A 16,397-nucleotide genomic window follows, 5' to 3' on the forward strand; every position below is an offset into this window, starting at 1 on the left:
TTCTTTTTCTTTCTTCAGTTTCATTTTCTTTTCTTTCTTCTGCTTTTCTGCCTCTANGTAAAATAAGCATTTTAGTTAAAATTAAAATTGTCCCTACCTGTAGAGGAGAATAATGTTGTGATAGGCCTTTGTTCAAACTATCATAGCAAATGTTGTGATAGGGATAGAGACATGCAATTTTTGGTTTTACAAAGGTAATGCGATAGAGAATAATACAAAACAATAAAAACTAGAGATGAAACGGATATCCGGTAACTATCCGGTAGGCCGGATATCCGGCCTAATTTTACTATNGTTCTATCCTTTCTTTCTCTTCTTTTTCCTTCTGAAGCTTCGCTTTTTTTTCTTTTTCTTCATCTAGACGTTTCTTTTCTGCTTTTTCCTTCTCTTTTTCCTTTTGAAGTTCTTTTTCCTTTTCCTGCTGAAGCTTCACTTCTTTTTCTTGCTCTAGACGTTTTTTTTCTGCTTCCTCCTTCTCTCGCTCTAATCTTTCCTCCTCTTCATTTTCCTTTTGAAGCTTCTCTTCCTTTTCTTTCTTTTGAGTTTCTTCCTCTAGAAGTTTCTTGTTAGCTTCTTCTTTGTCTTGTTCTAACCGTTTCTTGTCTTCGTTTTCTTTCTGAAGCTTAATTTCCTTCTCTTTTTCTTCTTCTAGACGTTTCTTTTCAGCTACTTCCTTCTCGCGTTCCAACGTTTCCTTCTCTACTTTTTCCTTTAGAATCTTTTCTTCGTTTTCTTTTTTTAGTTTTTCTTCCTCTTGAAGTTTCTTTTCAGCTTCTTCTTTCTCTTGTTCTAACCATTTCTTGTCTTCTTTTTCTTTCTGAAGCTTTATTTCCTTCTCTTTTTCTTCTTCTAGACGTTTCTTTTCAGCTACTTCCTTCTCGCGTTCCAACGTTTCCTTCTCTACTTTTTCCTTTTGAATCTTTTCTTTGTTTTCTTTTTTTAGTTTTTCTTCCTCTTGAAGTTTCTTTTCAGCTACTTCCTTCTCGCGTTCCAACCTTTCTTTCTCTTCCTTTTCCTTTTGAAGCTTCTCTTCCCTTTCTTTCTTTTGAGTTTCTTCCTCTAGAAGTTTCTTGTTAGCTTCTTCTTTGTCTTGTTCTAACCGTTTCTTGTCTTCCTTTTCTTTCTGAAGCTTTATTTCTTTCTCTTTTTCTTCTTCTAGACGTTTCTTTTCAGCTACTTCCTTCTCGCGTTCCAACCTTTCCTTATCTTCTTTTTCCTTTTGAATCTTTTCTTCGTTTTCTTTTTTTAGTTTTTCTTCCTCTTGAAGTTTCTTTCCAGCTTCTTCTTTCTCTTTTTCTAATTTTTCCTTCTCTTCTTTTTCTTTCTTTAGTTTAGTCTTCTTTTCTTTCTTTTGCTTTTCTTCTTCTAAACGTTTCCTTTCTGCTTCCTCCTTTTCTCGCTCTATTCTTTCTTCCTTTTCTTTTTCTTCTTCTAAACGTTTCTTTTCTGCTTCTTCCTTCTCTCGTTCTAATCTGTCTTTCTCTTCCTTTTCTTTGATTTGTTTTAGCTCGTTTTCTTCCTCTAGACGTTTCTTTTCTGCTTCCACCTTTTCTTGTTCTATTCTTTCCTTCTCTGCTTTTTCTTTTTCTGATCTCGTTCTTTCTGCATCTAATTTGTCTTTTTCCTGCGATTCTTGTTTGTTTTGTTGTTCACTTGTAGCCAGTTCTTCTTGTTCTTTTAAAGATTCTTCTGTCTTTTGCTTTTCTTTGACATCTTGTTGTTTTTCATCATTATCTTGTTTCTGTAAATGTTCTTGGTCTGAAGATAGAACTTGTTGGTTTTTCATCGTTTCTTCATGTTCTTTGGTTTCTAATGCCTTTTTGGTTACTTCTTCCTCTTTCTGAATATCCTTATCTTTTACAATTGCTGATTTTTCTTCAAGATCCTTAGTTTCAGTAGCTTCTTTTTGTAGACTAGTGTCTACTTCTTTCTTCTTCTTCTCTGATTTACGCTTTCCTTTGGCATCTAGTTTCTCTTTGCCAGGCTTGGTATCTTTTTCTTCCGTACTAACTTCATCTTTTTGTCTTTCGTCTTTGGCTGCAATGTCATGTTTTGAATCTAATGAATCTTCTTGTACTTTTTGTTTTGTTTTTTCTTCAGACAAAACTTCTTTTTCTTCCTTGAGCTGTACCACATCTTTTGTAGTAATTTCTTCTTTGACCATTTGTTCTGTTATTTCATGTTTAATTTGTGGAACATCTCTAGAGCTTCCAGCCTCTGCTACATCTTTTGGTGAGATAAAATCTTCTGAAGACTTTTCAATCACCTTTTGATTGTCTTTTTCTTGAGCCTGACTCTTTGGTACATCCTGTTCTGGTTCAGTTGCCTTGACTTTTTGTTCCTCACTTTGTGTTTGCAAGGCATCTGTAGCTAAAGTAGTTTTTTCCAATGTTTCTTCAATTTTGTTTTGGGTTTCTTTTTGATCTTCAATTATTTTTTCATCTTTGTCCTTAGATATTTGTTGTCTTGAAGAAGTAGACGGCAACTGTATTTGTTCATCTTTTAAATCTTCTTCTTGTTCAATCTTTCTTTGAGAATCAGTTGATTTAGAAACTTCAGATTTATCACTTTGTGCTGTTTTGTCTTTAATTTCTGATGATTCCATTTGTAGATCTTCTTTAACTACGTCAGATTGAGTTGAAGGAACTGTAATTTCTGTTACTAAGTCTTGCGCTTTTGAATCTTTGACTCCATCTTGTGTTTCTGTTTGCTTATTCGTATCCGAAATCTTATCTTCTAACTGTTGAATTTGTTCTGGAATGTGTTCATGTTTACTTGAAAAGTCTTCTTTACTTACAACTTCCTGTTGATCAACTGACACAGAAGTATCTTTTTCTACGAATGCCACTTCTGCTATTGATTCTTTGATTTCTGTTGCCAGCTCCGACTTTTCTTCAATCTTTTCAACCTCAGATTTTTCCATGCTCATAGTTTTTTCTTCAATTTGCTTACTTGTTGATGGAACTCCAATCTCTTCAAGCGTTTGGACTGTTTGCACTTTAGATTCAGCCTGATAAGCTTCTTCTATCTGTTCAGTAGCACTCTGAGCTGTTAAATCAGTTGCAAATTCTAAAGCTTTTTCTACTGGTACTACGGACGAGGTTTCTATTTCTTCTTTTTCTACAGGTTGTACTTCAATCTTTGCAACATCTATTTCAGGTACTTCGACCACTTTATCCTCGGCGATTTCTAAAACATGTTCTTCTTTTTCTTCAGTCTCTTGCTGTATAATAATTTCTTTTACTTTTACTGGTCTGTTTTGTAGAGCAACTTGAAGATTTGACGTTAAATCCAAAACTCTTGAAGCAATTTCTTTGAATATAGGTATTTTTTCTTTTACCTCAAGGGTAGAACGCTCTTCGATGTTTTGAAGATTGCTTTCAACACATTTTAAGGTGTTATTCATTTTTATTTTAACTTCAGAATCAAGACCCTCAATCATGGATAAAACTTTAATATTTGATTTAAGATCGTCGAGAATAATTTTGGTGAATGCAGCATCACTTGGCAGTCGTGCAGTTTTATCAAGGTTAATATAAAACTTAATATCTTCAAAGTGATTCAAAACGCTCCGTAAGGATTTCGAAAACTTTTTCAATTTGGCCAATTCTGCTTCATCTTCAGACATTTTGGATAAGGAATTAACATTTTTCATGGAGCGAAGGAGGCTTTCAGAGGGGTTGCCATAGTTCTCAAACATAAATTGTTTCTGTGTGCTTGATACTGTACTGCGCATATTCGATATACTACCATAGACTGAATGCACTGCCGTGACAATAGAATCTTTAATTGTCGGTGATAAAGCCTCTGCTAAATCTAATTCCTTTTCAATTGAAAACACTTTCTCTTCTATCTGGTCAAGATTCTGCATAATATCAATACCCTTTTCTATTACAGTATCAGCATTCCCAATAAAGCCAGATTTAAGAGATTTCATAGTTTGAGTTAGATTACTTAAGCTCGCTACAATATCGATCAATTTTCTTTGGCCTTGTGTATCCACTTTGGAAGCTTTTTCCAATAACTTCACAGTCTCACTAGTCTCTTCCGAGCATTTATCCAGTGTGTCTTTAAGGTTGATTTCTTTGTTCACAGTTTCTGATACAGAAGTTTCATTCGTTTCACTCATGTTATTTACCAACAGCTGCAAAGTAGCGCAAGCTTCTTTGAGTAACTCTGGAGGACTATCTTCATTTATTTGTAATTGGACACTCCTCACACTGCACTCTAAATCTTCAAGAGTTTCATTGAGAGTGTCGTTTGCTCCATCAAAGTCTCGTTTGAGTTTGATAATGACAGTTTGTACTTCGTCCAAGCTGTCTCTGAGCACTTCAGTGTCCTCTGGAACTCTGTCGGTTGATGAGAGATCAATTTTGTCTGTCACCTCTTGCAACAGGCACTCAAGTTGTTTCATTGAATCCTCTTTCGTGGATTTGGTGACTTCTGAAAAATATTAAATCATTAATTAGTCAATTGATTTCCAACGTTAATAGTTATTTACAAATTGTACATGAAATATTTACCTGTTTCTTGCGTTAAGATAGTTTCAGAAACGGTAGCGGCCACTAAGCTCTCCTGTAAATGTGTAACTGCTTCAGATATTCGCTCAAGTTTCTCAACCGGTAGGACTGCGGTAATGTCTTGTGTGGTATCCATTACTTTGGTTTGTAGAGTTAACAAGGCTTCATTTAATTTTTCTTTTAGTTGAGCCTGTTGCATTTGAGTTTCTTTTGGTATGGAAATAGTTTCTTCTGAACTATCTGTTTGACTTATGCTTGCAATGCTTTCGAGCAATTCCTTAGCCATTTCCATTGAACTTTTTAATACTGTGACATCAGCAACCTGTGCCAATTCTTCTATTGCTTCCACTACATCTTCGGAAATAAATCCTTCAATATGCTGAAGGAGATCACCTGATACTGTAAAAATAAATATTTTTATCGATTATTACACGAATTCATTGATACTGTACTGCACATCGAAAGCAGTGATTGTGCTTTTGCCAATATTCTATGTGCGGTGTGTGTGTTTGTGATTGTAAGTAGCATTTTTTCCTGTAAACTACTGTGTTAAGTGTAACTTACATAAGCTTGATGATTATAGGTATCGACACATCGTTCATCCATTATGCCTAAATTAGTTCCATTTGTGCATTTGTAACTATGAGCCATAGAGTAAGTTTTAATACACTTGCTAGTTTTTGTTTTATGAGTTAGAGTTTGTAATTAATTAGGGTTGGATACTAAAGTAAGGTTTTCATAAAAAAAACTACTCATAATTTCATATTATTATGATGTATTTTATAACAATTTATTTATAAGGAAACTAACTTATGTACTATGTTGTACGCTTTGTTGGTTGTCCTTGAATAAATAAATTAATACTGGCTCAAATTATGGCATCGGCATATTGTTAGAACAGACAGTGTGTCGACTCCTCAGCATGGTGCTACGAATACATTCTAGGTACAATAATAGCGTAATAATATATGTACAACATCATTGTGTATAATTCTGCGTTATTTTTGTGTGTACTGTTTGTGTATTCGGGTTTTGTGGTTTTTGTGAAGAAAGATAGTAATGTAAATACACAACCCTAATTAATATAAACAAGTGTAAATTAAGTGCTAAATATTTTTGTTAACAAGTAAATCTTCACTTTTGAACAGACTTTAAAAATGATCCACCATATCCATCCATCCAATAATCCATCCATAATATTTTCTTTAAAACATACGTTTTTAACTCGATCATTATTAATTATTTAGTATTAAAAAGCCAAATACTAAAGTTAAAAGCCGTGTAATAACAATCTACGATGTCAATCAATGATTTACGACAATCCTTTGTTTAAGACTTACGATGTGAAATTTCTTTATTTTTATCAGAAATCTCTTCAGCATCAGCCCCAAATTGATCATAGTGATGTAGGCCTACTTGCGTCATGTTTTCCGTATTTGTATCTTGTAGTTTACTACTTTGACTTTCTATTTTTATGTCTTTGAAAGAATGTTGATTGTCTTCAACACTCAATGAATTTTTATCAACTATATTTTGGTTTATAATCTCATCATGACTTTGAGTATCAATGGCTGAAGGTAATTCAGTCTCAGTTTCTATAATAGGTGCTGATATTATTTCAGATTCAAAGTCTTCAATCGACGAGCTAGCTTGCAATATTTCCATGCAGTTTAGCTCTGCTAGCTTAATTAAATCATTTAAAAACTCAGTGGCAGTTAGAATTATTTCTACCGGAGGATTAATTTTGACATCACTTAAATTGGGGTCCATCAACTTTATCTTCCTCTTATCTTTTTTACTTTCCGATGAAGAAGTTATATCGCTGGAAAGAGAATCTCTGTGAATCATCTCGGACACAATTTCTACGGACTCTGTGACTATATCATCAATCACTTCTGTAGCAACTTGAATAACATCTTCAAGTGAGCTATCTCGCTCTTCAGAAATCGAATCTTGAAACATGATTCTTTTGGTCTTTGGTCTATCTTCCAACATTTTATTTTTTAAAATTTCATCCAAAGAAGACAACACACTTTGTAAATTCCTTGCAGTGTTCAAAGATGATATGAGTTCAGTTGAAACTTCTGCGGTTTTCACATCTTTCAAACAATGTTCTGTGTCCGCTATTAAGTGAGTAAGCATATCGTTTAGTGTGGCAGCACTTTGGTGTATGTGTGTGTAGCTTAGTTGTGGGTTTTCGCACTTATCAAGTTTTACAATTTCCTTACTCAACTCTGTTGCATTATTCATAGTTTCAGTGATATCTCCATGTAATAACTCTTTTGCTTCTTTTACACAAAAAGTATAATCTTCAATGTATTTTAAAACTTGGTCTGAAATTTATTTACGAGTAAATAACAACGTAATATTATGCGTGTACCTTATTTATTTTGCAAAAACGATTAAAACCAAAGCAAGTTTTCGTTAGTATGTACAAAGTTGTGTTTATTTCTTAGTTAGAGTTTGCAAAGCTATTAATATTTACTGTAATGCGGATTACCCTTTCTTATTGAAGTATTTATCATTTTAACTACACTAAAATTATTATTTATGTTTATTCTCAATTTTATAAAGAGTTAGGGCTTGTTCCCACGGAGACATCCCGTTTTTTGCAGGATTAGTATACGATACGTAACTTAACATTAACGTTCACACGAACAACCCGTTTAAAATTAAAATCCCGTAAAAAATTGATCCATACGAATTTGTAAATCGAATTTCTATCATTTATTACAATAATATGAAGAGTGTTCACACCTGGATCCACTGGACACACGATCCTGGAATGCCGTGGGAACGAGCCCTTCAAATATTTTAACTACGTGAGTTTATACGAGTAATTTAATCCACTTTTACTACACATTTTATTGACAACCACTTGCGACTATAAATAGAAAGTTCACTGCGCTATTTTGTTATCAAAACACAAAGAACAAAGCATAATCGATTTGCAATATTACCAAATATATCTCGAAGTATGTTTTCATTTGATAATGTTGTTTGTCCATCACGAATTGCATCGCTCACAGCATCTCCCGTAACTTTGACTTCATCGTCATCTAAAACTTTACTTATAACATCGAACTCAAGGGCAGTGTCATCACCTTTTCTTTCGATTGTTTGATCTAACAATTCATCTTGTTTGTTTGGAGGTGAAGGTTCTTTTGCACTAGTGGTAGAAGGTAATTTTGGTTCTACTACGCTCATCGTTTCATTTTGTTTTTGTTTTGAGATGTCAAGATCTAGAATATCAATTAAGGCATCATTTGTATCAGCCACTATTACCTCAATTTGGCCAGCCGTGTCTATGTTTATAAGACAATGCAATAAACGTTGAGAAACTTCTGCAATAGAATCCAGTGTATTCTCGTCAAAACATTCTCTAAGATGTTCTCTGTTTTCTTTGAAATGTAGAATCAAGCTTGGTAATGTATCCTTTAAGTATGAAATCAACTTAACATGTTCTGTGCATACAATGTTTAACATTTTATCAGGGCTTAAAGTTTTCGTTTTTAACTCCTCGATTCTTTCAAGAAGTAAGTTTGCAGTTGACAATGAATTGGTATACGTGTCGTTTCGAGCTATTGTTGAAATCTCAGTAATAACCTTTGATGTGTGTGCAACTGTGTACTGTTTGATATTTTGTACAAGATTTTCTGTAAACACGTGAAATGAGTGTGAGTATCACTATGATTTGCAAATGTGTTCTGTATTTACAATAACTGTAACAACAAGCTTTGTTAAGGCATTGCATTTACCTCATAATAATGAGGTAAGTAGGCAAGAATATTAGGAGTGTATTTCTACGAGTATTATCTTTAGGACAGTGTTCATAGCTACCTATAATAAGAGAAGGTACATTATAATGTCTAGGTACTCTTGTGTCCAAAAAATAAAGTGTGTGTTTTATTTATGTAGAAAGTTTGTAACAATTTATTTTCAATACAAAAATATAATACCTTTGTTTATACAATATAATGTAATATTAATAATGATAATTTAAATAAACTAGGTATCTGTGGAAAGTAACTTATCCCCATAACTTACTACTGTATTAAAAATTATACAATAATGCTCGTTTATGGGCCTTATGTGCATTTAAACATTCATAAGTTTCGTGAGGATCTATTTAAAATTAACCATGTTATTACCCAAGGAAATTAGCTAATACAATGACATCGACCGCAGCTGAAACACTTATCTTTGCGTTAATTGAAGCAAGCTACACGTAACATAGAAATGTAAAATTACCAAGCGGCATCTTGACGATGTCTACTGGAGCACTGCTAGTTTTGGACAAAGATGAATCTTGCAAGACTTCAGATTGAAATACTTTAGCTTCATGAACTTCTAAAGCTTCTTGTTTACTTTCAGTTACAGATTCTTCAAAGCCCATTTTTGTATCTGTTGGTTCAATTGACTCGGACATTTGAATTGTATCCAACGTGGATTCAGTAGCCTGTTGAAGAGTGTTTTCAACTGCGACAACTTCTTGCAAATTTTGCATTTCTTCTGTCGTCTCTATCGGTTTATCGACGCCTGATAAATCAAGTTGACTTTGGGCGATTTTTTGGTCTTGTATGGTTTCCATAATTTCTGCAGGTTGGGTGGTTGCGACAGATTGGGTGACTTCAATAGGTTTGATAATTTCTTTAACAGTTATGACAGAGCTTTCAGTTTCAGTGGGTTGTCCTTCTTTGACAGCTTCACTTACAATTTGTACCTTTTCTATAGAATCTTGCTTAGTTGGTCCAAGGGAAAGTGAAGGTTCCATAGTTTCGACTTGCTCTGATTTTGTAGTTTCTAAATCCGATTTAACTAGCTCGGTTTCTATTATTTTTGACTCTATTGCATCTGAATTAGTTCCTTCTGTTACAGTTAGACTTTCCTGTTCAATATTCTTTACCGTTGCAATTTTTTCAATTAATGGTTTTTCCATGTAGTCAGCTTCTTCTAGCGAAATTTTAGCTTCAGTCATTGGCAGTTGAACACCATTAGTAGCCTCACACAGCTCAATGGCTACTACTTCACTGGTTTCAAATGGTTCTTTTAATTCCAAGCCCGCTTGACATATTTGAGGCACCGTTGTAATAAATGTTTCTTCGGCAATCTCTTGAGGTAAGTCAAATTTATCGACAAGAGTAGATTCCTTTGTTTCGACACTTTGCAAAACAATCTCAGCTTTATTTGTAGGATCTTCTTGAAGAGACTGAACAATAATATATTTTACTTGATCTTCACAAGTTTCAGTATCGGATGTTAGCTGTGTAGCAATAGGTTCATTTACTATTACAGCTTGTGAAATCTCTACATTCATAGTTGCTTGATCAACGGTTGTGGTAATTAAGTCATCGATAGATTCAAGTGACGCCATATCCGCTATATTTTGCTCAGATGTGACAGCAACATCCTGAATCTCACTCATTGAAAATGATTTTACTTCTTCATTGGTCGGCTCAGAAATTATGAGCCCTGCATCCTTACTAACTTCACTAGTAACAGCAACATTAATACCCTCTTGGGTGCTCAGTTGTACTTTAGATTCATCTACTACATTACTAATAATTTCAACCTCGGAAGCACTTGATGTAGCCTTTTCTATTGTTTGTTCTAAGAGGTCCGCTTGTTTTAATTCTTCAATCGGTTTTATCACAGATCCTGAACTAATGGTAACTGATTCCGTAACTTGTGTTATCTCTCCTGTGATAGGTGTAATCGTATCAATCGTATTCATATCTTCTTTTAGTAAATCCTGAGCAATACTTTCACCAGTTTCTTCCAAGATCATTGGCTGAGTAACTTCCATAACATTTTGTTGCACTATACTCACATCAATCTTTTGTTCTTGCAGTTCCATTGGCATGTTGGTTTGAACTGTTTCTAATGCAGAAACTTCCTCTGTAACTGTAACTTCTCCCATAATTTCAACACTAACATCTGATTTTTGAGATTCTTTTGACATCGACTTACTTTCATTTTCTCCTTCATCAGCATTTTCTTTAGGTATTGCTTCTTCAAGAGGTAATGGATGCTCAACTGTGATAGGTTCGTTTATTTCAGCTGTTACTATGACATCATCAAGTGTAACTTGTGGTTCTTGTTCAGATAGTGCTTGTGCTATAACATTAATCTGTTCTATAATTCTAGACTCTTTGAGATCTTCACCTTTATCTAACTCTGGTAACTGTTTAGTAACCGTCTCAGTGTCTAGTTTTTCAACACAGAGTGATGATTTTAATTCATCATTTGATTTCGGTACAGTAACTTCAGATTCCACAAGAATTTCAGCTGCCATATTTTCTTGCTGCACTATGTTGACTAGTGAATTCTCAACATCCGTTGGCGTTTTTAATGTTACAGTTTCCTGCACGACAATTTGGTTTTGATTCATTTCAGTATCAACTAAGAGTTCCTTGGCAGCAACAGTCTCCTCGACAACATTTTTTAATTTAGTTAGTTCACACAAAGATTGTTTTTCAACTGGTTTTATTTCTTCTCCAGGCTTACAGATTTCCTGCACTAAAGGCTCGGTTACCTTATTAACTTCTTTTTGGAGAATATCAACTGTATCATTCGTTGATATTTCTTGTTGAATAGGAGAAGTTACTTCATCCAAAGTCATGTCTTTTCCTAGTGTGCATTCTGAATCTACTGACTTTGTTTCATCTTGAATCTGCTGCTGCCTTTCAGAAGTTGGTGCTTGTTGAACCACCACAGGTTGTGTAGTAACTAACATACATAAACTACCACCTAACTCTGCAACTATTTCTTTCACTTTTTGCATGTTATGTTCTTGTAAAATAGGCAATAACTCAAGTTCGTTGTCTTGTAATTGAGTCTGTAATACATTCAGAGAATTTTGTAGTTTTTGCACTAAATTGGCTTGATGTAAACGCATTTCTTTTTGTGTTTCGTCTAAACTAACATTTTCTTCTTTATCTACGATAACTTGTAATGCTGCAATATTTTCTCTTAATTCGTTTGCTGCACGTAGCGATTGCCTTAACTCGTCTAAGTGAACACAATCCGATAAGTCACTGACGATTTGTGATATATCACCGGATATAAAAGTCTCGATGTTATGTAATAGTGTTTCTGAAACATTATGAAATTTTGTAATTTTGTTACAAATGGTGAGTGTAGAAGTTTTTATAAATCAGTTCAAATATTTAAACGTTACCTTAATGTAGGACAATTAATTTGGTAGGTATGTAAGAAAAAATTAAAAACAGAAAATGTGTAAGTCTTATTACCTACTTCTACCTTTACTCTAGTCTTTAACACGAATTATAATGGGAATGGAATAAACCTGAACATTCATAAACATACCTAGTTTCGGTTTTTCTTGATCAGCCTCAGTAGTTTCTGTAGCTTGTACCCCATCGGTCACACTATCTGTAATAGTAACACTTTCCAAAGCGATTGGTTTCGTTTCTTCGCTGATTGCTACGTGCTCTTTTTCAATTACTGTGCCAATTACTCCAACTGCTGATTCTGATGAAATAGTTTCGTCGGCTACTGTTTGTAAAAATATTTCAGACGAATTACCCTTAGCAATATTTTCGGATTCAACAGAGGATGTAATTGCTTGTTCTGTACTACTTTCATCGGTTTTCAATAGTTTTGTTTCTTCTGAAGTAACCGTTTCTGCTGTTTGTATTGCAGGGTGTTCAGTTACTGATAAACTTGATTTTGCTGCAGTAACAGAAATTTCACCTTCTTGAACTTCTTGTGACGCCGTGCTAACGACAGCTAAGTTGGTTTGTAAGTTGACAGTAACGTCAGCAACTTGCTGCAATTTATTTGTGTCGCAAACTGCCTCCAGCTTTTGAAAGTTCTCAAATATCTTTTCTTGAACTGTTTGCAAAGCATTTTGCAGCTGCTGCACCAGTTCTGCCTGTTTTGCTTCTTCTGTCACCAAGTCAGCGCTTCCGATATTTTCTTCGGTAATCTTTTCGATGGATGCAATATTTTCACGTAGTTCTTTGGCAATATTCACTGTCTGTTTTAGATCTTCTGTGCTTATTACAGTAGCTAAGTTGTCCAACGTTTCACTTAAATCAGTGCTTATTAGCTGTTCTATACTTTGCTTGAGAGTGTCTGAAAAAACAAAGTCATAGATTCAATAAACAGTATACATATTAATTATCATCTACTTAGGCCTACCTGCGACTGTTGAAAAAATAAGTTTTATAAGTTTTCAACAAAACTTACCAACTATAATATTAGCCTTTGCTTCATCTTGTCTGGCTGTCTCAGTGGTCGCATCTTCGGATATTTTTTCCTTTGATTCATCTGTTGCCACAGTAACTTTACTATCTTGAACTTCTTGTGACACCGTGCTAACGACAGCTAAGTTGGTTTGTAAGTTGACAGTAACGTCAGCAACTTGCTGCAATTTACTTGTGTCGCAAACCGCCTCTAGTTGTTGATAGTTGTCAAATATCTTTTCTTGAACTGTTTGCAAAGCACTTTGCAGCTGCAGCACCAATTCTCCCTGTTTTGCTTCTTCTATCACCAGGTCAGCGCTTCCGGTACTTTCTTCGGTTATCTTTTCGATGGAAGCGATATTTTCACGTAGTTCTTTAGCGATATTCACTGTCTGTTTTAGTTCTTGTGTGTTTATTACGGGAGCTAAGTTGCCCAACGTTTCAGTCATATCAGGGCTTATCAACTGTTCTATGCTTTGCTTGAGAGTGTCTGAAAAAAAGAAAATAATGAATTCATTATGCAGTTATTGATGTCGAGACTAAATTAATTCATTGTTTCTAGAAAAAAAAAGCATTTTATGACTTTTTAACAAAACTAACCTAATTTATCAGCCTTTGATTCATCTGGCCTGGCTGTCTTACTGATTGCATCTTCGGTTATTTTTTTCTTTGATTCATCAGTTGCTACGCTTGGAATGTTTTTACTTTCTTGGACTTTTTGTGACACCGTGCATACGACGGCTAGGTTGTTTTGTAAATTGTCAGTAATGTCAGCAACTTGTTGCAATTTACTTGTGTCGCAAACTGCCTCCAGTTGTTGATAGTTGTCAAATATGTTTTCTTGGACTGTTTGCAAAGCACTTAGCAGCTGTTGCACTAATTCTCCCTGTTTTGCTTCTTCTGTCACCAAGTCAGCGCTTCCGATATTTTCTTCGGTAATCTTTTCGATGGAAGCGATATTTTCACGTAGTTCTTTGGCAATATTCACTGTCTGTTTTAGATCTTCTCTGCTTATTACAGTAGCTAAGTTGTCCAACATTTCACTTAAATCAGTGCTTATTAGCTGTTCTATACTTTGCTTGAGAGTGTCTGAAAAAACAAAGTCATTGATTCAATAAACAGTATACATATTAATTATCATCTACTTAGGTACCGGCGACTGTTGAAAAAATAAGTTTTATAAGTTTTCAACAAAACTTACCAACTATAATATTAGCCTTTGATTCATCTTGTCTGGCTGTCTCAGTGGTCGCATCTTCGGATATTTTTTCCTTTGATTCATCTGTTGCCACAGTAACTTTACTATCTTGAACTTCTTGTGACACCGTGCTAACGACAGCTAAGTTGGTTTGTAAGTTGACAGTAACGTCAGCAACTTGCTGCAATTTACATGTGTCGCAAACTGCCTCTAGTTGTTGATAGTTGTCAAATATCTTTTCTTGAACTGTTTGCAAAGCACTTTGCAGCTGCAGCACCAATTCTCCCTGTTTTGCTTCTTCTGTAACCAAGTCAGCGCTTCCGATATTTTCTTCGGTAATCTTTTCGATGGAAGCGATATTTTCACGTAGTTCTTTAGCGATATTCACTGTCTGTTTTAGTTCTTCGGTGTTTATTACGGTAGCTAAGTTGCCCAACGTTTCAGTCATATCAGGGCTTATCAACTGTTCTATGCTTTGCTTGAGAGTGTCTGAAAAAAAGAAAATAATGAATTCATTATGCAGTTATTGATGTCGAGACTAAATTAATTCATTGTTTCTAGAAAATAAATAGCATTTTATGACTTTTTAACAAAACTAACCTAATTTATCAGCCTTTGATTCATCTGGCCTGGCTGTCTTACTGGTCGCATCTTCGGATATTTTTTTCTTTGATTCATCAGTTGCTACGGTTGCAATCATTTTACTTTCTTGGACTTCTTGTGACACCATGCTTACGACGGCTAGGTTGTTTTGTAAATTGTCAGTAATATCAGCAATTTGTTGCAATTTACTTGTGTCGCAAACTGCCTCCAGTTTTTGATAGTTGTCAAATATGTTTTCTTGGACTGTTTGCAAAGCACTTTGCAGCTGTTGCACTAATTCTCCCTGTTTTGCTTCTTCTGTCGCCAGGTCAGCGCTACCAACATTTTCTTCAGTAATTTTTTCGATGGATGCGATATTCTCACGTAGTTCTTTAGCGATATTCACTGTCTGTTTTAGTTCTTCGGTGTTTATTACGGTAGCTAAGTTGCCCAACGTTTCAGTCATATCAGGGCTTATCAACTGTTCTATGCTTTGCTTGAGAGTGTCTGAAAAAAAGAAAATTATGAATTCATTATGTAGTTATTTATGACGAGACTAAATTAATTCATTGTTTCTAGAAAAAAAAATAGCATTTTATGACTTTTTACTAAAACTAACCTAATTTATCAGCCTTTGATTCATCTGGCCTGGCTGTCTTACTGGTCGCATCTTCGGATATTGTTTTCTTTGATTCATCAGTTGCTACGGTTGCAATCATTTTACTTTCTTGGACTTCTTGTGACACCGTGCTTACGACGGCTAGGTTGCTTTGTAAATTGTCAGTAATGTCAGCAATTTGTTGCAATTTACTTGTGTCGCAAACTGCCTCCAGTTTTTGATAGTTGTCAAATATGTTTTCTTGGACTGTTTGCAAAGCACTTTGCAGCTGTTGCACTAATTCTCCCTGTTTTGCTTCTTCTGTCACCAAATCAGCGCTACCAATATTTTCTTCAGTAATTTTTTTGATAGATGCGATATTTTCAAGTAGTTCTTTAGCAATTTTCACTGTCTGTTTTAGTTCTTCTGTGTTTATTACAGTGCTTAATTTGTGTAATGTTTCTGTTACTTCTGAGCTTATTAGCTGTTCTATGCTTTGTTTGAGTGTGCCTGAAAAAAAAGGTCATATTGATATCGAGCCTCAATTCATGAATTGTACAATTGGTAAAAAAGTCATAAAACTAAACATACCTATTTTACCAGCCTTTGATTCATCAGTTACCACATCTTGCTGTGAGTCAACTTCTTTTACTGTAGCAGACTCACTAGTTTCACTAACTGCAGCAGCAGGCATGACTGTGTCCTGAATCGGTTTTTTATCGTCAACGAATAAAACTTCTTTGGCTTCAACAATACCTTGAGAAGCTGATTCTGCTCTAACCTTTTCACTTTCTAAATCACTTGACTGTTCTAAAACAATTGGTTTAACGGTTTCTGCTACCGCAGTGCTCTCAGCAGTAACAATGTCAAAAGATTTTACTTTCATGTCTTCAGAAATTAGAGCTATGGGTGCAATTATGGCTATCTGGACGCCAGTAACAGCAGCTAACTCATCTTGTAGTTGTGCAGTAATCTTAACGAAACGTTTTAATATTTCAGGATTCAACTCCGTAGCCAAATCTTGGGTGCTATCGAAAACTTGCACATGTAACGCAGAAATAGCATTTTGTAACTTGTGGGCCAATTCTGCGTGTTTTTCTTGTATCCTTAATTCTTGGTCTTGTATTGATACCTCTGATTCAGCTATAGCAATACTATCACGGAGTTCTCGAGCAATATGAACAGACTCTTGTAATTCGTCAATCTTTATTACTGCACTTATTTCTTCAACGATTTCAATCAATTCTATGTATTGATCGATGTGATGTAATAAGTCTACAGCCTTATCT

The 16,397-nt window shown here is 34.8% G+C and overlaps 1 protein-coding gene across 1 annotated transcript in view; it reads right to left on the reverse strand.

Moving 5' to 3' along the window:
• LOC114359262 (titin homolog) overlaps nucleotides 1-16,397 on the reverse strand; it is a 129,689-nt gene that overhangs the window by 16,735 nt on the left and 96,557 nt on the right. Inside the window, exons 11-22 of the mRNA XM_028313571.1 lie at nucleotides 15,700-16,395; nucleotides 15,130-15,618; nucleotides 14,529-15,017; nucleotides 13,932-14,417; nucleotides 13,331-13,819; nucleotides 12,735-13,220; nucleotides 11,850-12,620; nucleotides 8,772-11,615; nucleotides 7,481-8,176; nucleotides 5,861-6,853; nucleotides 4,524-4,919; nucleotides 1,512-4,443 (exon numbers count right to left, since the gene is read on the reverse strand). Of these exons, the coding sequence (XP_028169372.1) occupies nucleotides 1,512-4,443; nucleotides 4,524-4,919; nucleotides 5,861-6,853; nucleotides 7,481-8,176; nucleotides 8,772-11,615; nucleotides 11,850-12,620; nucleotides 12,735-13,220; nucleotides 13,331-13,819; nucleotides 13,932-14,417; nucleotides 14,529-15,017; nucleotides 15,130-15,618; nucleotides 15,700-16,395 (11,767 nt within the window). The remainder of the gene's footprint in view (nucleotides 1-1,511; nucleotides 4,444-4,523; nucleotides 4,920-5,860; nucleotides 6,854-7,480; nucleotides 8,177-8,771; nucleotides 11,616-11,849; nucleotides 12,621-12,734; nucleotides 13,221-13,330; nucleotides 13,820-13,931; nucleotides 14,418-14,528; nucleotides 15,018-15,129; nucleotides 15,619-15,699; nucleotides 16,396-16,397) is intronic.

The sequence above is a fragment of the Ostrinia furnacalis genome, unplaced genomic scaffold (genome assembly GCF_004193835.3).
Source record: "Ostrinia furnacalis isolate ACB-3 unplaced genomic scaffold, ASM419383v2 OfSCF0313, whole genome shotgun sequence".
Taxonomy (NCBI): Eukaryota; Metazoa; Arthropoda; class Insecta; order Lepidoptera; family Crambidae; genus Ostrinia; species Ostrinia furnacalis.